At 54.0% G+C, this 22,237-nt stretch overlaps 2 protein-coding genes across 4 annotated transcripts; one reads left to right on the top strand and one right to left on the bottom strand.

The window, feature by feature from the left end:
• Positions 1–1,570: 1,570 nt before the first annotated feature.
• On the top strand, positions 1,571–14,867 carry LOC106806941 (nitrogen permease regulator 3-like protein; the record flags this gene model as incomplete). Of its 2 annotated transcripts, none has more annotated exon segments than XM_014809126.1 (12): positions 1,571–1,667; positions 1,976–2,168; positions 2,700–2,853; positions 3,183–3,283; positions 4,472–4,663; positions 5,340–5,444; positions 5,803–5,943; positions 12,967–13,073; positions 13,478–13,575; positions 13,929–14,059; positions 14,178–14,272; positions 14,627–14,867. In XM_014809126.1, coding segments are annotated over 12 exon segments (1,574 nt in total), but the record flags the coding sequence as incomplete, so codon positions are not given.
• Positions 14,868–17,196: 2,329 nt separating this feature from the next.
• LOC106806942 (centromere protein X-like) lies at positions 17,197–21,441 on the bottom strand. 2 transcript variants are annotated; one of them, XR_001393603.1, is made up of 8 exons: positions 21,364–21,441; positions 19,766–19,853; positions 19,199–19,250; positions 18,854–18,907; positions 18,678–18,709; positions 18,337–18,393; positions 17,771–17,835; positions 17,197–17,633 (listed from the first exon to the last, which is right to left on the bottom strand). XR_001393603.1 is itself a non-coding variant. In XM_014809127.1 (7 exons), exons 2-7 carry the CDS (start codon positions 19,799–19,801, stop codon positions 17,821–17,823), a joined length of 246 nt encoding a protein of 81 aa, XP_014664613.1. In that variant the 5' UTR covers positions 19,802–19,853; positions 21,364–21,441; the 3' UTR covers positions 17,197–17,820. The 2 variants fall into 2 exon arrangements, 1 of the variants encoding a protein (XP_014664613.1); XM_014809127.1 differs by having other exon boundaries at positions 17,197–17,835.
• Between the last annotated feature and the right edge of the window lie 796 nt (positions 21,442–22,237).

Below are 22,237 nucleotides of genomic sequence, written 5' to 3'. Positions count from 1 at the left end.
GTTGGCAGTTGCTGTATGCGGGCTATAGTATAGCCTAGGGCTCTACTAGTACTACTACTACTATTAGTACTACACTAGTACGGCCCAAGGATAGAGAACATGGGTCCCAATAAAACTACTAGTAGTAGTAGTAGTACTAGAGCCCTAGGCTATACTATAGCCCGCATACAGCAACTGCCAACTGTACGCGGGGTATAGTACTAGAGCTAATGCTAATCCTAGTAGTAGTAATACTACTTACTACTTACTACTTAGTATATAGGCACATAGTTTGGCTGAGAGGGTCTATGTCCTTCAGGGTACTGCCGGAACGTACCCTGGGTACGGTCTGGTATACCGGAACGTACTGGTACTATCTAATGTGATAGTAATATGCCGGACCGTACCTCACCTACTCCACTAGCCCGACCAGGCTGTGCGACGGATTGTCTATACAATTGTTCTAACCCTAGCCACAAGTTCCCATCTCGCTTAACACTACGTGGCGAGAGGCCTCCGCCGTTACACGTCCTCCGCCGTGTAACTAGTCGGAGAGCCTGGTCGGTTTATTCTAACCCTAGCAATACCGTTTCTTGGAGCTACTACTCCACTAACGAGTCTAGGAAGTTGCCTACGCCTACTCCCTAACCCTAACCCTAACCCTAACCCTAACGCTAACTCTAACCCTAACCATATCAAATAGTTACTAATTAAGGTACGTTCCGGTTAGTCCGAGTCGACGCAGACCCCAGTAATGGTCCCAGGTAATGCAGACCCAGGTATGCGGTTAAACCTGCACCCTCAGATTAGCAAAGCAGAGTTATAACGTCTGCATTTGCGGACAACGTTCTGGTATACCGGACCGTACCCAGGGTACGTTCCGGCAGTACCCTGGGGGACATAGACCCTATGAGCCATAGTTTGTCACTTTGTATGAGCACTGTCACTCTGACACTGTTTTGGTTACGTTGATCCAACCGTTATAAGTTTTAGATCTGTCCGTATCATGGTGAAGTGAAGGTGTTTACAGTTTAGGAGATAGAGAGTTATTACAAATAGCGTTAACCAAACAATTAAGAGGCTCGTGTTTGATTCATGATTGTTAATTCGATGAAACCTATTCCGTATTCCGACTATTCGTAGTACACGGTCATCCGAGCCTGATCATTCATTGCACAGGCACTTAATTGGAACGTTTCAATAATTAAACGATGGTAAATAAACAGAAATGTATTTACTACCAAAGTCTTAATGTTATTGTTTGTATACAGCAGCATTCGTGTGGTGAACTTCTGTGTTGCAGAGGAGCATTTACGGAAAGTTATTACTAATAATTGGCGAAGAGAATAGAGAAACATTGAGACATTGGTAGTAAATACATTTCGTGTTTATATACCATCATTTTGTTATTGAAAAGTTCCAAGTGCCTGTGGATCATTGATTTCGATATGTCATGTGTCTGTGTCATCTTAAAAGCTAGGGTTCTTTCAAGTTTAGCTTTTTCGTGTCTGTCAGTCTATATTAGAATTCTCTTCCATCTTATCTGGTTAAATGTAAAATTTAATTTTTTACTGCAATTTGTTTGTTCCAGAGTCTGTACAGAATCCATATGCAGTAAGATTAGCTGATGATCAGCAGGTAGAGAAGAAACGGCCAGGATCATGCTTGTCCAAAGGACACTTGTTTGGGTACGTGTGCAAGGATGCAAGGTGATACAGATAGAGTGAACCTGTATTTAAGGGCCACTCATGGCTAACTACAAAAGTGCCCATTATAGACAGGTGTCTATTCTATTAAAGTTGTTTCATTGTTAAACTCTCACTCAAAGGTAATCGCAGAGGGGTCCTTAATGTGGATATGTCTGTTCGATGGCAGTATCCACTACTTGTGTACACTTGTTGATCTATAATTTCTATTTTCTGAAGGCATTAGGTTACTGATGATTTGTATTTATCTATTGATATGTTATACTTCTACAAATCATGTATTTCTCCAGTTTTACAGATGATCTACTGGCTGCTATTCTCGCAACAAAATCAGAACTTTGTGGTCAGAAGTTTGAGTTAAAAATAAATGACTTGCGATTCATTGGTCATCCAACTCTGATGCATTATGGAAGCAAAGGCCAAGTATCCCCCAAGAGTGAAGGGCCCAGTATGATCCTGTTCAATATAGTCTTTGCCCTGAAGGTATTCATTGAGAGATGTGATCTCATTTGGCTAGATGTCCATGTTTTTTTCTCATCATAAACTCGCAAAAATCTTTTTGTTTATGCCTCTCTCAGGATCCTTTACTGTCTTTGCCAGTTATTTCTCCATCTAACTCCTACCCCCTCTACTTTTCTGCCTCTTTTATACACACACGCACGTGCACGCACACGCATACACACATATCGGGATTAAATAATCTCAAAGGCATTTGATACGTATTTCCCCACGTTTTTACCGATTTTCAACTTCAAATTTTGGCACAAATAAAAACAAAAATGTGTTTTTTGAGCTTATTTCGGAGCTTTATATTATTCGCATATTTTGTACTGAAATCAGTTTATAGCTATTTACTGTCTTATTGTTGTAAATTATATTCAAACATGGTGTTGATTCGATGCTTTTTGGCATGTTGTCACATCTATGCAGGCGTATTTTGTTGAGTGATACTGGCGACAACTGCTCCAGTTCTGCGCATGTGAATACAGAACAGGCTTGGTTGTTTATGTTCAGGCTGCAGCATCGATTTCTGTCATCCAGTGCTACCACGACTTCAGCAAGCGGCTTGCAATAGCACTGCGACACGAGGAGCACAGATGTGGCTACCTCAGCCATGAAGCAAAGGTCATGCTAGGGGTCGTGGACGAGGTGGCAGCACTGCCTGAAGGTAAATGTTTGCACACTACTATATACCACTCACTCAAACGTAATAACAAACACACCCAACTGCGAAAGCGGCCTCAGTGCACCAGGCTAACACCCTGAGAAGTCTAACATTTATATATGGAAGTAAATTAATACTACTTATCTTATGAAAGGTAATTAGTTCTGATTTTCTGGAAACAAATTGGTACTTATTTTATGAGAGCAAACTAGTACTTATTTTATGGAAGCTAACTGTAAACATTCATTTTGTGAATGCAAATTAATAACTTTAGATGCTTGTGGTTTGCGCGTGAAGAGGTAGAGAAATGAGACGTTTGTGCTGCGTTGCAGCTGACTTTGACTCCCAGTCACCGTTCTCACTGATGCTGAACAAGAGTGAGCTAGCGCGTGATCTCAAGCACGTCTACCTGAGCCTGTGTAGCAATGGTGATGTACGTATCAATGTCAACCACTGGATTGAGGTCAGCTTCTGTCTACCGCACAAAGCACACTGCCAGTCTCGGCTCCTCGACCATATGGTCATAAAGGTGATGTTGCGGCATTTCACGGGTGTACGCATTTTATTTTCGGTATCGCCCGCTAGGGGCGCTTATGTTTGGGTAAACAGTGCAAATGGCGGCGTGGACGTGGCAATGTGAATCTTCCACGATTGAATAATATATATCAGACTGTTTCACGAGTACACACTGCTAGGGGCGCTTATGTTTGGGTAAACAGTGCAAATGGCGGCGTGGACGTGGCAATGTGAATCTTCCACGATTGAATAATATATATCAGACTGTTTCACGAGTACACACGTCTTCATTATTCAATGTGTTTAAAATTATTAAAGGTAAGCACCGTCACAGGTACTCTGTTTTTGTTCATGATAATACTTTAATTATCATGAAAAACAATCTAAACTCCACAGGTGTATCACGTCATCATGTCAACCATTACGTCACAGGGCACTCGTTATTTTGGGGCCAAATTTCTTTCATTGCATGGCCTTTTACTATAGTATTTCATGATTTTCTGACCAACTTCCTTTGGTGACATAGTCGATTAATGAAGTACTGATCCTTATGTGGTCAAGTTTCTTTAATGCAGACTAGTGCAAAGTTTCAAGTTTAAGCTCCTTGAGTGACACACCCATTTAATGAAGTAATCATAGTTTTTATGGTCAAGTTCTGACATCAGAATACACGGAACGGCAATTCGTCCACGTCTGACGCGGTTGCCGCGGTTACTCTCGTCGTGACTCTCGCAGGGGTAGAAATTAACTTTTGAACACGGGAGTCCAACGGACTCCTGACCCTCAAAAAGAGGGAGTCCGCAGCAAAATGAGGGAGTCCGCAGTCTGAGGTTCAAAATTATTGATATTAACAATAACGCATGTGCTTATTTTTAAGATTCATGCGGTTACACGTCTGCCAAATTTTCTTTGGTCATTAGCTGAAAAAATACGGTAATTCCGCGAAGCGCTGCTCCGGAACGAACTAGTTAGTATAGCAGAATTTTCAGGGAGTCACACGGACTCCTGCATATGTCAAATCAGGGAGTCCGACAGTAAATCAGGGAGTATTTGACTCCGGACTCTCGTTAATTTCGCACCCTGCTCTCGTCCATCGTTTACGCAGCCCGAGCAGATCAACAAGTGTCTGGAGGTGCTGCGTCCATACCACGCCATGCTGCTGCTGGACGATGCCAACAAGCTGATAGCGGAACTCTCGCCCGACATGTCGCCGGCGCTCATCCGCGTTTTCCGCGTCACCACCCCGCTGAAGAGTCTGCGTGACCTGGGAGCCGACGCTGACCTCACGCTGAGGCAGGCAGGTGGCGCTGCGATTCTCGATGGAAACGCGTTCCATGGTTGTTTGTGGCTGGAGCGTAATGTTGATGACAGCGGTTATACGAGTTAGGGGTAGGGCTAGGTTTACAAATGAGGGCTGGCTATACTTGAAGGCTTTGTTTGATTTCGGGTGTACGTTTTACGGAATTTTAAGCTGGCATGTTGAGTCGGTATAACAGCTATAGACTAGGGTTAGATTAGAGGTGGAGTTAGAAATTAGGGTTATGGTTAGGGTTCTGCGGTCTGTTGTCAGAAACAAGATTAATCTTAACATTAATCTTAACATTAAGTATTTCTCATGGACCATTAACGGAAATATTGTGAAGTTATGAGTTTCTCCTATGCAATGTATCGAGGTCTGGTTTTCGGAGGAAAAGTACACGTTTACACTAATTTTTGTTTCTGACAATTTAGGGCCCTGTTTAATTTAGTTATGCTATTAAGGAGGTAATACCTAGATAATGATTTATCAGTTATCATGAAAATTCATGTGTATCTAGTCTCATGAATCTAGGGATCCTCTTGAATGCTATTTATTTTTATAGGCAGCACATTCGATCTAGGTTGAGCAATACTTCTCGAGTTGAATCCATGAATATTTGTGAAGGGATTTCATATCAAGTTGGTAATTTTAATGCATATATGTTGTTATACAGGTCTTCTATCTGGTCAGTCATCTAGTGTACTGGGCAAAAGCTACCATCATCTATCCCTTGTGTGAGACCAATGTCTACGTATTATCACCGAATGCTAGTCTACAGGTAACTTTCCATGCTACTCTACAACGTCTCATATTAGCCTATAGCTAATGTGATGTGCGAGCCTACAAGTACTGTGCTATGCTAACCTACACCTAATGTGCTATGCTACTGTACAGCTAATATGTCATACTATCTTACAGTTAATGTATAATATTAACACATGTTCATATAGATTTAGAATGATGATTTGGATTAGGCCTAGCCATGAAATACGTTTAGCTATACTTGGAGCTATACGATCACCAAACTCTTCCACCAACCCTAATCTGATCCCCGACGATGACAACCACCGCTCGCTGCGTGTTGGTCAACGTGACCGCCCTTCGCGGTCGTGTCAACGCATCACCGATGTTGACAGGTGAACGCAACGCTGGCGTCGAGATTCGTCGAGCATTTCCCCGGCATGTCTCTGCACGCCGTCATGGAGGACTTCTCGCTGCCGACGCAGCTGCGCGAGCAGGGCAACCCGCTCGGCCTCCCGCATCAACAGGTGCAGCAGGTGAGTGACGAGGGGTGGTGCTACGACGCGTGACGACGGGTGGTGCGACGCGTGACGACGGTGGCGGCGCGACGCGTGACGACGGGGGTGCTACGACGCGTGACGACGGGTGGTGCGACGCGTGACGACCGGGGCGCGCGTGACGACGGGCGCGGGGCGATGCGCGACGCGCGAAACGACGGGGCGGCGAGCGACGACGGCAGGGCCGGCGCCGACGCGCGGACGACGCGGCGGCGCGCCGCTGCGACGCGTGGACGACCTGGGTCGGCGCAGCGCGCACTGACGACGGGGGGGCCGGCAGCGACGCCGTGACGACAGGGCGCGTGCTGCCGCGCGACGACCGGGCGGCGCGCGGACGCCGTGACGCACGGGGTCGGCGCGCGCACGACGCGGGAGGCGGCTGCGACGCTGTCGACGACGGTGGGCGGCGCGCGACGACGGGGGGCGGCCGCGACCGCCGACGACGGGCTGGGCGAGACGCGCCGACGACGCGGTCGCCGGCGCCCGACGCGCGGACGACGGGGCGGTGCGATGCGCGGACGACGGGCCCGGGTGCTATTCGACGCGCCGACGACGGCGGCGGCGCGTACGCGCGACGTAAGGTGGCGACGCCGCGCGCACGACTGGGCGCGCGAAACGCGCCGACGAAGGTGGGCGGCGCCGTACGACGGGTGGGGCGGCGCGACGCGCGACGGACAGGGGGGCGCATGCGCACGCGCCGACGACGGCGCGCGGCGACCGAATGCGCGACGACGGGCGCGGTGCTACGACGCGCGACGACTGGGCCGCGCGACGCGCGACGAACCGGGGGCGGCGCCGACGCGCGACGAAGTGGCGGCGCGACGCGCACGACACGGGGGACGCGTGCGCGGATGCGCGCACGACGAGGCGGCTGCTACGACGCGCGACGACGGCGGCGCGCGACCGCGCACGACTCGGGCGGCGGCGCGATGCGCGACGACGCGGAGTGCGACGACGCGCGACGACGGCGGCGCGACGCGCCGACGACCCGGGGCGCGCGACGCGCGACGAGGTGCGGCGCGACGCGCACGACTGGCGCCGGGCCGCGTATGCGCGACACGGGCCGCGGTGCTACGACGCGCGACGAGCGGCGGCGGCCGCGACGCGCTGACGACCCGGGGACCGGCACCCGCGACGGCCGCGAACCGGTGGCCGTGGCGCCGACCGCGCACGACGGGGGCGCGCGACGCGCGACGAGGCGCGGCGCTACGCGCGACAACCGGGGGCGGCCGACGGCCGCCGACGTACTGGGCGTTGCGTACGACGCCGCGACGACGGGGCGGCGCGACGCGCGACGACCAGGGGACGGCGCCGACGCCACGACGACAGGGCGGTGCTACGATGCCGCGCGACGACGCTGGGGAGCCGGCGCGACCACGCGGCACGCGACGGGGGCGAGCGCGGACGCGCCTGAGGTCAGGGGCGGTGCGACGCGTGACGACTCGGGCGGCGGCCACGCCTGAGGTCGGGGGCGGTGCGACGCGGCTGACGACGGCCGGCAGCGCGACGCGTGAGGTCCCGGGGGGCGGCGCGACGGTGTGCACGACGGGCATGGCAGCGCCCGTACGCGCGACGACGGGGGGCCGGCGCGACGACGGGCGGCAGCCGCGACGCGTGAGGTCGGGGGCGGTGACCCGACGTCTTACGACGGGGCAGCGGGGCGGGCGGGGGCGGACGGACGGGGGCGGCGCGACGACTGGGGAGCGGCGCGACGCGGTGACGACGACGGGGCGTGCGCGACGCGTGAGCGTCGGGGCGGTGCCGACCGCGCGACGACGGGGGCGGCGCCGGACGCCGACGACCGCGGGCGGCGCTGGACGCGTGACGAGGGGGCGCGCGCGCACGCGCGACGACGGGGCGGTGCTACGACGACGCGACGACGGGCGGGGCTGGCCGGACGCGCGACGACGGCGGGCGGTCTGCGCACGCGTGGAGACTGGGCGCGCGCAACGCGCGACGACGGGTGCGGGTGCCGACGCGGTAGAGGGTGGGGGCGGTGCGACCGCGGACGACCGGGGGCGGCCGCGACGCGACGCGCGACGACGGGGGGGGCGGGTGACGCGCGACGACGGGGGCGGCGAGCACGACGGGGCGCGGTGCCGACGCGTGGATGACGGGGCGGCGCGACGCGTGCGACGGGGGGCGGCGGCCGCGACGCGCTGACGACGGGAGGCGGTGCGCACGCGTTGATGACCCGGCGCGCGTCACGCGCGACGAGGGCGCGGCGCCGCGACGGGCGGCGCGACGCGCCGACGACCGGGGGCGCGCTGCGACGCGTGACGACGGGGGGGCGGGGCGCCGACGCGTGACGACGCGCGGGGCGGCGAGCCGATGTGACGCCGCAGACGACGGGGCCGCTTACGGCGACGACGCGTGGCGGCTGCGACGCGCGACGCACGTGGGGCGCGTTGCTACAGACAGGCCGCGACGATGCCGCACGCGCGCACGCACGGGGGCGGTGCGACGCGTCCGAGGTCGGGGGCGCGCTCAACGCGCGGACGACGGGGGCGGTGCGACGCGTGATGGTCGCTGGGGTGCTACGACGGTACGACCGGGCGGCGCGAACGCTCACTCGGTTGACGACGGGCCGGTGCCGAACGCGCCGACGACGGGCAGGCGGCGTGACGCGCGACGACGGGGGGCGGCGAGACGCGCCGACGACGGGGCGGTGTACGACGCGCGACGACGGGGGCGCGCTGCTACGACGGCGCGCACGATCGGCCCGGTGGTGGCGGCGCGAGCCGTGACACGGGGGCGGGAGGCTGCGACGACGGGGGCGCGCGAGACTGCGCGACGACCGGGGCGCGGTGCGCACGCCGCGAGAACGACGGGGCGGCGCGCCACGCGCCGACGACGGGGCGGATGCGACGCATGACGACGGCGCCGAGTCGACGGCACTGGGCGGTGCTAACGACGCGCGACGACGGCGTGGCGGCGCCGACGCGCTGACGACAGGGGCCGGTGCTACCGACGCGCGCACGACGGGGCGGCGCGACGGTGACGACGGGGCGCGCGAGACGCGCGATCACGGGGGCGGCGTTGACCGCGGGACGACGGGGCGGCGCACGCGCGCACGACGGTGCAGGCGGCGAGCGACGACGGGGGGCGGCCGAGGACTCCCGACGACGGGCGGGCGGTGCTACGACGCGCGGACGACGGCGTCGCTCGAGCGACGACGGGGGCGGCGAGACGCGCGACACGCTCGGGGCGGGCGCGCGACGCGCGACGACGGAGGGGCTGGGTTGCTCACGACGCCGCGACGACGGGGAGCGGCCGCGAGCGACGACTCGGGGCCGGCGCAGTACGCCGCGACGACGGGGGCCGCGAGTACAGCGCCGACGACGGGCGCGGCGAGACGCGCGGACGACGGGGGCGGGTCTGCGACGCGTGACGACGGGGGGCGGCGCGACGCGCGACGACGGGCGGCGGCGCGACGCGCTGACGACGGGCGGTGTACGACGCGCGACGACGGGGGGCGGCGAGCGCACGACGCGGGCGCGAGGACGCCGCACGACGGCGCGGCGGCGAGACGCGCGACGCACGGAAGCCTGGGGACGGCGCGCACGCGCGACGACAGGGGGCGGCTGCTACCGAGCGCGCGAGACGCGGGGGCGGCGAGCCGACGACTGCGGCGCGCCGGGCGCGCGAGTACGCGCGACGACGGGGCGGTGCTACGACGCGCGACGACCGGAGGCGGCGAGGGGCGGCGAGACGCGCTGACGACGCGTGTGCGTGCTACGACGCGGTGACGACCGGGCGGCGAGTACGCGCGACACGCGGGGCGGTGCTACGCGCTGACGACGGCGGGCGGCGCAGCACGCGCGACGAACGGGGGGCGGACGCGACGCGCGCGACGCGGGGCGCGCGAACGCGCGACGACGGGGTGGCGGCCGGCGAGATGCGCCGACCGACGGGGGCGGCGTGACGCGCGACGGACTCGGGTGGGGTGCTACGACGCGCGACGACGGGGCGGCGCAGACGCGCGACGACGGGGGGCCGGCCGCTACGACGACGCGACGACGGGGGGTGCTACGACGCTGCGACGCACGGGGCGGTGCTACGACGCGCGACGACGGGGGCGGCGAGACGCGCGAACGACGGGCGGGCCGGCACGCGCGACGACTGGTGCGGCGCGACGCGCGACGACGAGGGGGCGGCGCGACGCTCCGCCGACGACGGGGGCGGTGCGACGCAGCGACGACCCCGGGGCGCGCGAGCCACGCCACGACGGCGGCGGTGCGATGCTACGACGCGCCGACCGACAGGTGGGCGGGCTGCCGACGCGTGACGACCGGGAGGGCGGCGAGACGCCGCGACGCACGGCGGCGCAGCGATGCGACGACACCCGGGTGGCTGGCGAGACGCCGCGACGACGGCGGCGTGCTACGACGCGCGACGACTGGGGCGGCTGCTACGACGCGCGACCGACGGGCGGCGGGCGGACGGCGCTGACGACGCGGGGTGCTACGTCGGTGGAACGACGGGGCGGCGAGACGCATGACGACCCGGGGGCCGCGCTGAAGTGACCGACTGGGCGGCGAGTCGCTACGAACGCGCGACGACCCGGGGCGGCGAGACGCGCGACGACGGGGGAGGCGGCATGCTACGCCACGCCCAGACGACGGGGGGCCCGTGCGGTACGCGCGACACGGGCACGCCCTGCGGCGCGCCGACGCGTCGACCGACGGGGGCGGCTGCGACGCCCGCGCCGGACTGGTCGCCTGCGTGACGACGCGTGGGCGCCCCGCTACGACAGCGGCGCGACCGGGGGCGTGCCGACGCTGTCGACGACGGGCGGTCGGCCGGACGCGCGACGACGTGGGGGCCGCGCTGCTACGACGCGCGGACGACAGCGGGGCCGAGTCACGCGCGACGACAGGGCGACGCGCGACGCGCGCACGACGGGCGCGTGTACGACGCGCGACGACTCCGGGCGGCGCGTGCTTACCGAACCCGACGACCGGGCCGGCGCTGACGGCTAGCTGACGACGGGGCTCGGCGGCAGGCGCCCGACAGACCGGGGGGCGGCGGAGACGGCGCGACGCCCGGGGCGCGCGAGCCTGACGCGCGACGACGGGGCGCTCCGGCGTGCGACGCGTGAGCAACTGGCGGGCCGAGGCGCTGCGACGACCGGGCGGCGCGCACGCGCAGACGACGGGGGCGGTGCTACGACGCGCCGACGACCGGCGGCGGCGTGAGCGACTAACCGGGGGCGCGCGAGACCGCCGCGACGACGGGGCGGCGCGACGCCGCGAACGACGGCGCGGGCGGTGCTTACGACGCGCGGACGACGGCCGGTACCCTGTCCCCTGGCGGGCGAGCCGACGACGGGCCGGCCGGCGGCGAGACGCGCGACGACTGGGGGCGGTGCCTACGCGCGACGGACGGGTGGCGGCGAGACGCGCGACGACGGCGCGCGGACGCTGCGCGACGCGCGGACGACCGGGGCCGGTGCTACGCGCGGACGACGCGGCGGCGCGCCGAGACGAACGCGACGACGGGGGGGCGCGACGCCGACGCGCGACGACGGCGGACGGCGGCGCGACGCGCCGAGCGACGGGCGGCGAGACGCGCGCGACGACGGGGCGCGTGCCGACGCTGACGACGGGGGGCCTGCTACGACGACGTGACGACGGCGGGCGGCGGTGCTTACGCACGCCGTTGCACGACGGGGTTTTTTTTTTGCGCTACGACGCGCCGACGGCACGCTGGGGCGGCGCACGCGGCGACGACGGGGCGCGCGAGACGCGCCGACGACGCGCGGTGCGCGGGGTCCGACGCGTGGACGTAACGGGGGCTGCTACGCACGCGTGACGACGGGGGCGCGCGAGACGCATGACGACGCGGGGCGGCGAAGTGACGATCGGGGCGGTGCCTACGACGGCGCGAACGACCGGGGCGGCGAGAACGCGCGACGACGGGGCGGCTCTACGACGGCGCGACGACGGGTGGCGGTGCGACGCGCCGACGACGGGTCCGCGCGGACGCTTGACCCGACTACGGGGCGGCGCGTGGTGCGACGCAGTGACGACCTGTCGGGCGCTCCGGGGCGGCGCTACGACGCGCGACGACCCCAACGGGGGCGGGTCGACGCGACTGACGACGGCGCGGCGCGACGCGCCTGACGACCCGGGGCCCCCGGGCGGCGCGCACGCGCGACGACCACCGGCGGGCGCGCTGCTCACGCGCACGACGCAGCGGGGCGCGGCCGCGGAGCGGGCGTGTTGTACGACCGGGGCGTGCCGCACGCGTGACGACGGGGCGGCGCTACCGACGCGCTGACGACGGGGTCGTCGCGACGCGTGACGACCGGGGCGGCGCGACGCGCCGCGACGACGGGGCGGTGCTACGACGCGCGACGGACGGGCGCCGCGCGAGACGACGCGACACGCGGGCGGCGCTACGACGCGCGACGACAGGGGGCGCGTGCTACGACGCGCGCGACGAACGGGGCGGCGAGCCGACGACTTCTGGGCGCGGCGGCGGCCGAGCACGTCGGCGACGACCGGGGGCGGCGCGACGCGTGACCGACGGGGCGGCCGGCGCGACGGCCGTGACCCGACCGGTGGGGGCGGCGCTACTGGACGCGCGCGACGACGGCCGCTCTGGCGGGCGAGACGGCGCGACGACGGGGGGCGGCGCGACGGCGCACACGGGTGGTGCTACGACGCGTGACGACGGGTGGTGCGACGCGTGACGACGGTGGCGGCGCGACGCGTGACGACGGGGGTGCTACGACGCGTGACGACGGGTGGTGCGACGCGTGACGACGGGGGCGGCGCGACGCGCGACGACGGGGGCGGTGCTACGACGGGGGCGGCGCGACGCGCGACGACGGGGGGGACCTCTATTGTGGAGAGTTCACTATATATCGTTGTGCCGGAAGGTTAATATTAGGAGTGAATAAACACACTCCTGTTAACGTGGCCATTGTTTCCCGGATTAAATAGGATGTTTTCGTTGGATTTCATGTGGTAACGTGTGTCTGTGACGACTTAACAGGTGCAGACTGTCGTGTGGATGCTGCAGCACAGGTTGTTGGTGCAGCTGCATACCTACGTCTTCTTGGTTCCAACGTCCGGTCCCTCTTCTCTCCTCATTAAGAGCAGGTAACGATTATCGTCTAGAGTGCAGTAGAAAGATTGAATCTCTGTTTTCCAAAATACGCTTAGACTCTAGAAAGTAGTTGCACCGTCTTTTTTTGTTATTTGGCGTTATATGTCTCAATATACTATGAGGGAAGTTAGTAACTCGTCTATGTACAGTCAAGCCTACATTAGTGGCAGCTAATGAGCAAGCAAACACTCGCCTATAAAAGACAATTTAAGTGCTTCTCTTGATTGTTAATTATACAATGAAAGCACTACTATAGCAGGGACACCTTTCTGTGAAGGCCACTTTTAGGTTTTTTCTTTATTAATCTGTACGTACACCTAGATTTGCCCGTATGCCAATAAAGAAAACAGACACCTGTTGTGAGTCGAGTGTTGATAGAATCACCAAATGTTTGCAGATCAACGGATACCGTGGGACATGGTAGTCAGGAGGAATTGCAGGAGGCAGACAGCAGGCGCATATCTGGCCTCTCTAATTTCTCAGACACCGACTCCGGTATGTCATCTTCTTAAAACCTCTCTCTCTATGCGCGGCGTGAAACGTCCCTCCTGTCACAGACGATGAACGGCCATGGGAATCTATCTAGTATAATTTATATTTTTATTATATTATATTACATTATATTTTATCTATATTATTCTCTATAGCTTGCCATCTATTTTTCGTACGCGAATACGTGTCACCAGACGTGAAACGGGTCGATCGCTGCGCTTCTCTCTCCTCACAAACACGCACGCTCGCCGAGAAAATACGAACGCTGCCGGCAACTTCCTGGGTGCCGTCGTCGCGGGCGCTTGCAGACAAACGCGCACTTTTAACTCGGATGCATCGCGTAATGCTCATTGCAGTGGCAAGTGAGTACGGCAGTCCGCAGGGGTCGTTCGTCGCTTCCTACAGTGGATTAGAGTCGGATATGGCCAACATGAAGGCGGGACTGTCGGTCGACCTAGATGAAGGGCGTCTTCCGACAAGATTGAAGGTAATTGCAGAGAAACTCGACGTCCAGTCGATGATATCCGGTATCGCTAGCCCATCTTTCTTTACAGCACGTAGTATTACCAATGCCTTGCGAATCACCTTGATCATTTCCTTTGTAGGAGTTGCTGCCAGATGAATTAAGCTCAGAAGAGAAGGAGGCAATACTTAGTGTGCCAGCTGCGCGGAGCCCCGAGGATTTCAAGATGTTTGCTAGGCAAGTTTGAGCCATCGCAAGCGTATGCGAGAGGCTGAGACACTTGCTGTGCAATGTACTCGTAGTATACAAGTGTAGCATCTAAAGTTACAGGCTGTGTCAGTCGGCCAACACATGAGCAGAACCCAAGTATTGCAATCAAAAGCTACTGCTAGATGGCAAAGCACCGTCCATGTGTCTATATCAGGGGTGAATAATTTGGTTTATCAGGCCTGGTATATACATCTGACATGACTATTTACTGGTGTATCGCACACCTCTACTCTATAGTTATTAATTCCAGCTAGTATGACACACCAGTGACAGAGACAAGCAGTTTGTTATCCAAATAAGCGTGGGCTCTCTTTTTTGCAGGTTGTGCCCATATTTTCAGGGGTGCCATCACCTGGAGGAGATCATGTACTGTGAGAACGTTCGCCGCTCGACGCTACTCACCCTGCTAGATAAGTTCCGCAGCGTGCTCGTCACGTGTCAACACGAAGACAGGGTGACAACAGTGTTCCACAACCTGTGACGTCATGATGTGCTAACACAACCTGTGACGTCATGATGTGCTAACACAATGACACGGTGACAGTGGTGTTCCACAACCTGTGACGTCTAATGTTCCTAAACACTGTGATACAGTGATGTGCTAAACACAACCTGTGCGTCATGATGTGCTAACACAATGACAGGGTGACAGTGGTGTTCCACAACCTGTGACGTCATGACGCGTCGACAGACAGGGTGACAGTGGCGTTCCACAATCTATGATGACCGTGTCAACAGCACTTCCGTTTAGTGCACAGTCTGTACGGTAGTGTAGAGGCCATTTGTGCTCCTGGAGGATCCTAGTGGGTCAGTAACCAGGGTGCATCGAGTTTCCCTGTAAATTATCATGAGACGATCTTGATAGGATGTTAACCAGAATGACGCGCCAACATGAATTCAGGGTGATGACTGGTTTCTGTAACCTGTGATGTTGTTCATTGGATTGAGCATTCTGAGATACCATTCTTGCTCAAAGTAGTCCTATAAGACATTATCCAGTGCATTGTGCCTCCATTAAAATTATATTGATAGATATTTTTGCAGCAAAAGCCCAAGATTGCCATTATGAAGCATTTTATTCGATTATAATCAATTCGATTAAAGAGCCTTTCACGGTTGTACACGTTTTACCGGTAGAGTGGAAAACGGTATCTAACTAGAAACGAGCAGTTGCCGCCAACTACATGTATCCCCCGTGATCTAGTATGATGGAATACTCTGCTGTAAGGACGTAGAAGGCAGGTAAAGTTAAATAAGTCACAAAGGCAAAGGTTTGTTAGACAACTGGTCTTGCCCCACGATGTGCAAGTATATGGAATCTGGTTACCCTAGGAGGCGAAAGAGAAATGTAAGTCGAAGGTCAAGGTCAAACTAAAGGTCAAGGGCAGTGGTGGTTTTGGTATTCGACAGACCTTCCCAGATGTGTAAGCATACCAAGTTGGTCGCGGCTAGGTCAATTAGGGCTGAGTTAAGAGCGGAGGGAAATATGATCAAGTCAAAAGTAAAGGTGAAAATAAAGGTCGCAGTGACCTGGTTTTGGTACTCTGCACACCTTTCCCTCAAGATGTGTAAGTATACCAAGTTTTGTAGCGTAGGTGAATTAGGGGCCGAGTTACAGAGCGAAGGGAAATATGATCAAGGTCAAGGTAAAGGTGAAATGAAGTCGCAGTGACCTGGTTTGGTGCTGTGACACCTATGTCATCCATCAGTCAGTATGTATGCGTGCTGATTGTGTGTGTGTGTGATCGTGCGTGTGCATGCGCGTATGCCTTTATGTATGTGCGTGGTGGGTGGGGGGGGGGGCTCAACCCCCATCTGGACGACTGGTTATATGGTATATATATATATATACAATATATATCCTCCATTACACTGACAACGCAGGAAATATTTGTTGGAACTACTTATCCATATTGCAATGCTTTTGCATCGAAAATATTGCATTTGCATGAAAGGTGCCATAATTTCATTTTAATAATTTCATTTTCCTTTAGCTTTTGCAGTTTTGACCGATCTGTCGATCTTTAAATTTGGCATTGAAGTGCGTCTGTTTGGTAAAGCGAAGACGCCAAATCGTTTTTTGTGTTGTTGGCCAGAATCAGGTCAATTGCCATGTAACAAACACTTCTATGTGAGAAATATTGCTAAGAACCTGTAAACTCTGTCTGCCTGTTCATTAAATCCGATTGTCATCGGAGTTTTGCACACAGGGTCCAATATAACATGTCTATATATTATATATGTATATTATTGTCCTGTGTGACAAATTTCATCAGCGACCCAGGTCGGTGGTCTCCTTCCTGGTTAAAACGTGCAGAATGTAAAGGGTCTCGTAGAATATTTCGACATATAAATTTTGTGCTTAACCATGACGTCCAACGATGAGTCGTCGCTCTCTCCCCACACTCAACACATTGAATCACCAACGCTATTATATCGTTCTGTCGGTGATTTCCGCTTCCTACAAATAACGACCTTCTATCGTCCCAAATTTAGATCTAGATGATCCGAGAAGAACTGCAGCCGGTAGAGCGCTCACAAGGAAATTGCGGCGGCGGCGGCGCGACGAGGCCAAATCCATAGTATCCCCCCGAACTCGTTCGGGGGATACAACTAGCACAAACTAAATATTCCATGTAAAATGTACGTCATTCTGGATGTTTCGACTCAGTGTTGGTGATACTTTGAAACATAGCAGTATATGAGAATACTTAATTGTTGTAATTGAACATCAAAGGACCAAAGTGGTTAGCTTGTCAGAGGACCTCATAGATTATTGCCCTGAAGCTTCATTTAATTTTTGTACATGAGGAATGACACTAAAGTGTTATCAACTCAGTACTGACAAACCAAGTATATGTTCAATATAGTGAATGTAAAAAACAAATGTATAATTATTTCAAATATAGTATTTATTAAAGCGACGTCTTGTAAAATATATACATATTAGGAAAATATAGCTACACATTTTCAGAAAAGGTTAGTTTTCTTTTTTTTTATGTGAGTGAACTGTGCAAGAAATTATTACAAAGTCAAAATGTGACATAGTTTAATTCGAGCCTACAGCCCTGTGAAAAATAACCATGTTATTGCTTTCCTGTATCTTTGCAGGTTGATGGGAAGTGCAAAATTTACTCTACTCACGTGTGTTAGCAACAGCAACACATTCATTTGTGCACATGTAATATTGACACCCCAATTTTCCGCAGCAGTACTGTTATACCTGCTACACCGCAGGTGTTGGAACTCGCGCCTGACTCTTCCTCAGAGTTTCACACTGTGCTAACCATTGTTATATAGGTTGGGGCCATAATACTGCACCTTAATCCCATAGCGGCATAGCTAGTGTATATTTCGCCATAAAGTGACACCGGGAGTAGATAGCAGGGATCGCTTATGCATGTGGGCACAGCCCTATAGCGCAGTAACTGTAATGGAGACTGTAAACCATGAATACTGCTTCCAAATTACTTCCAAATCAAACCATCAGTAGATCTCCAATGGAGAAACAGACATCAGAAGTCCAGCAGCTGAAATAACAAAAAACTTTGGGTGAATGGCAATTCAAGATGAAATTTCCCTGCTATAAACACATGATTACAAGGCTTCAAAAATGCTAACAATAAGTAATCTGCTGACTATTAAGTAACTATCAAGTAATCTATTAACTAGAATCTTGGTATATTACATTGCACATGGGCAATGAAGGTCAAATTCTCATACCCATGCAAAAAACGCCATGTGCCCAACTAGACATAGCCACACCTATACAATGCAATGTAAATAGAGACGTTTGCTATATGTGGGGATGTATCATCAAGAGTCCATAATAGAAAATTACTATTATGGATTCTTGATACCATGCTGCATCAGCCTGGAGCTGGAGAGCCCAGTCATACCAACTTAGCCGTGCCTGGTAACCTGGGCTGACAGCGCTGTGGCAGCATGCTAACAACCTGTATATATATATCTAATGTGCATACAGCACACCTCACCAAATCTATATACAAATACAATCAATTTACAAATACCAGTTGTGGAAGAATCTTCTCAAAATGTTCAATTGTGATCATATCCAATCCCTCTCGCTGTCAGACAAAAGTCAAAGGTAAAGAAATTACCAGGTATTAAAAATCTTACACCAGAATCTATCTTATAATCTGAAAGTTCCTTTTATCTGAGATAAAACTAACTTAGATTATAATTATTAGTGTAACCATGACTTTTTGTATGAATGTAGTCTGCTCCCAGCCAAAGTATCTGTTTAAAATTTGTCTAACCAACTTAGGTTTTGGTTTCCAATAAATTTGTCAATTAGTTCATAAGTTCACTTCACATAACAAATATAATATACGTGACCATAAATAATTACCTTAGCCTGTATGCCAGAACGGACTGCACCCTCTGAAGTAAAAAATATTATCACTTATTTATATCGCTATACGTAACATGTCAATGATGTAATTCATTGAGTTTGGAGTGGGTCAATCAGTTCACATATTTACGTCATACATGGTTACAAGGTTTATGAACCACAAGAATTTATACCTGTAGCGAATTCTCGCAGAAGCTCTGTCATCAGCTTCACTGAAACCTGATTTGCTGAAAAATTAGAAAATCGTTATAGTCGAGGAAATCAATGTACAACTTGCCATACCGTGTTATAAACACTTGCGCATATATTATTTGAGTTTATCATTGCCAACCAAAAGAACACTACTCATAGTATAACTAACCTACATCAAATATATTGTGTAAAATTAGGAATTTACAACAATCTGATCAGACTGGTGCGAGAATAGAACAGCATTTGTTTACGAAAAAATTATTGAGCACAATTAACATTGCAAGAATGACTAAATGCCTAAACTAAGCTGGAAGTACTGAACTGACCTTTTGTTTTTTTATCCGTGAAATGCGTCTGCATCATGCTATTCACTGTTGCCTGAAACAATAATTGCATGTAAATGTATTTACATGCATTATAAATTAGATAGCAATTAAAGATCTAGTTGCAGTGCTATATAGCAACTCTAGTAATATTGCACTGTACTAGGACTGTAGGGCTGGCTGTTGATTGTAGTGAACTAGGGGTGGCCTAGACAGAGGAACCACACTGTGGTACTGCACTGACCCTGCAAGGTATCATCGATCTGAGGTCCCCTTGTCTAATTTGTTTTTGCTTCGGACGATACTAACACAAGTCACGACTACTCATGCATGTCGAAATTAATGGTAATAGCTGGGACATGCAATGATACATTGTAGTGCCACCATAGAAATTAGTATAGCATAGCCGGGCTAGACTGCAAGGCTTACGTCAATATAGTTATTTTAATACATGACCGTTTTTTGGAGCTAAACATAACACACAGAATATAAATCGTTTAATGGGTTAGTGTACCCTAAGGCTGATACTGATAGTAATAACCTATTACTAGTATTAGTTGGTTTATTCACCTTCTTGAAAGTGGGGGGCTGACTTTCGCCATCCATCTTCACTTGAATACCAGATGAAGGTAGCACAAGTGTTTCAACTTGTACACACCTAAGTATACCATATAAAGCTGGGTTTACACTGCCAATTTTGAGTTGCCGAATTGTACGAACTTGGCAATTTGGCAATTGACAACCGGCAGTGTAAACGTAAAAGGCGCACGTCCAACCGATCGATAGCAGCTAGTTGGGAGATAAGAACATGTAATGTTCTAATTTCGCCAACTCGGAGTAGGCGAGTTGGACGTTTTTTTGCCAAGTGGCCAATCAGAGAACAGCAATCAGGGGTGTGTCCCTCCACCCAGAGGGAGACCATTTGCTCGCACGTTTCTGCGGCGTGTGGGAAATGGTATTTGAGGTACTTTTGAGTACATGTACAGCCTTAATTCATTCTGACTATGAACTGTCTATGACATGACTATGTACAAGGGCGGGGGGGGGGCATTGTCTAGGTCGGGCTTATTATCGAATATGTTGGGGTGACCACCGCGGGGATGAGGGCAACAGCAAAACATGAACTTTCTTGGAATTGTGAAAAAAGCTGCAAAAGGAACTTGTAACCTCTGGTTTGCCACTCAATTACATAATTTAACCCATGCATCATGCTGGTACCGTTTTGTACAGCCGTGCAACTATTATACTTGTCAATAATTAATTGGGGGTGGCTATAGCCACCCAATCCACCCCCTAAATCTGCCACAGATGTAGTGTGCGCGGGTGGACGTGATCCTGCAGCCAGTGGTTCAGTGTAGAAACCTATCTCTGGTGCCATAGTAGTGTTTTCCTCGTCTGAATCTAGAATTTGTCAACTGTCCAGGAATGCTCCGATGAATCGAAGGCAAATCTCATATACTTATGAGAATACTTATATGAGAATATACTTTATGTGAGAAGGCTCAATGCATGTGGTGTGTAGACTAGACTGAATGACTGTGGCGTGTAGACAAGGCTGAATATAGAGACCGGGACAAGAGGCAGAAAGCGATAAAAGCGCTTGAATGGCCGAGTGCAGCGATGTACATGGTGTACATGTGTATGTACATATGTATATGGTGTTTGGCATCTGCGCTGATGTCTCTGTTGACAGATGGCCTTTTAATGGCTCAGGGATAGAGAAGATGTCCAGTCCTATCTTATCAACTAACATCATCCTATCCAATCACCGTACTGGACATCATCTCTATCCTTGAACCGGCCTAAGGCCAGTAAGGGCGATGGGAAGTTCGTACAATTCGGCAATTCGACAACTCAAAGTCGGTAGTGTAAACCCTGCTTAACACACAACAGGTCTATATAGTATTCTCAGTGTGTAAAAAGCTTAGAACTAGAAGGCACATGAGAAGAGCAATAAAGTTTCGGACTTGATGAAACTATCATGAAGCAAGACAATGAAAATATCAAAGATGAAATGCATCTGACATGATGATTTTACGTTACTAATTGTGGTTTCGTGGTTTTTTTAATATACCAAATTTCGTACCAATCATATGAATATAGAGACACTAGTAGTAGTACACTACAGAGTCTAAGTAGTATATTATAATATACTATATTATTATTACCAATAGGCCGGGAATAGTTACAGTGACAGTTGTCCTACGACATCAAAAACTACAAAGTATACCAAGTATCAAATAAGAGCATATAGGCGCCATCTACAGGCTACGAACAGAAGCTAAACGGCCGACCCATAGATCTCCAATGATGCTACACGGAGCTGCACGATGATACTCCAACTTCGAAACAGAGAATATGTATAATATATACAGGCCCGTAGCCAGCTTTATATTGGGGGGGGGGTTCGTTTTTCAATGTTGGCAATTTTCTCGGCAGGGGCGTGTACAGGATTTGTACCAGGGGGAGTCTAACCGTAACCCAAATTTTTTTTTTTAATTACACCCCCTCAGATGCGTTTTCTGCGCGAGCAAGGGGGGGTCCGGACTCCCTGGACCCCCCCTGTACACGCCCCTGCTCGGGCGCGAAGCGACCAGGCGAGGGAGCCAAGCGACCGACCGGGGGGAGGGGGGAGCGGGGGGTGTTCACTGTTCACCCTCCCGCACGATGGAGATTTTGCAATTATTACACTAAAATGGAGCGACCTGAGGTGAAATTCTTGCAAATTTAAAAAAAAAAAATTTTTTTGCTTGGGGGGTGGCTCGGGGGGGGGGGTTCGTTCGAACCCCCGAACCCCTGGCTACGGGCCTGTATATATATATATATAATATATATACATGTATAGTCAGGAGCTATAATGACAATTGTCATTATTAGCTCTGATGTATATATTGTTCCATGCATAGGTAGCACCGGGGATCGAGGGGGTACTTGAATTATATTTAGACGGGGTGTGCATGGGCAGTGTCGGCACCATGATTGTAAAAGTGGGGGGGGGGCAAGCTGAGGGTAAGAAAAAAAAAATTGGGAGGTGGCAAAATG

Source organism: Priapulus caudatus, unplaced genomic scaffold (genome assembly GCF_000485595.1).
Source record: "Priapulus caudatus unplaced genomic scaffold, Priapulus_caudatus-5.0.1 Scaffold186, whole genome shotgun sequence".
In the NCBI taxonomy this organism is placed as follows: domain Eukaryota; kingdom Metazoa; phylum Priapulida; class Priapulimorpha; order Priapulimorphida; family Priapulidae; genus Priapulus; species Priapulus caudatus.
This window is presented reverse-complemented; position numbering and strand designations above follow the sequence as displayed.

What these genes read in the sequence shown, in the direction of transcription:
- LOC106806942 (XM_014809127.1), bottom strand. Translation starts at nt 19,801, where the DNA reads ATGGATGGCGAAAGTCAGCCCCCCACTTTCAAGAAG. An exon ending in CACGGATAAAAAAACAAAAG is followed by an intron (nt 18,908 to 19,198) that starts GTCAGTTCAGTA and finishes CTAATTTTTCAG; the next exon opens with CAAATCAGGTTTCAGTGAAG. An exon ending in GTTCTGGCATACAGGCTAAG is followed by an intron (nt 18,394 to 18,677) that starts GTAATTATTTAT and finishes TTTGTCTGACAG; the next exon opens with CGAGAGGGATTGGATATGAT.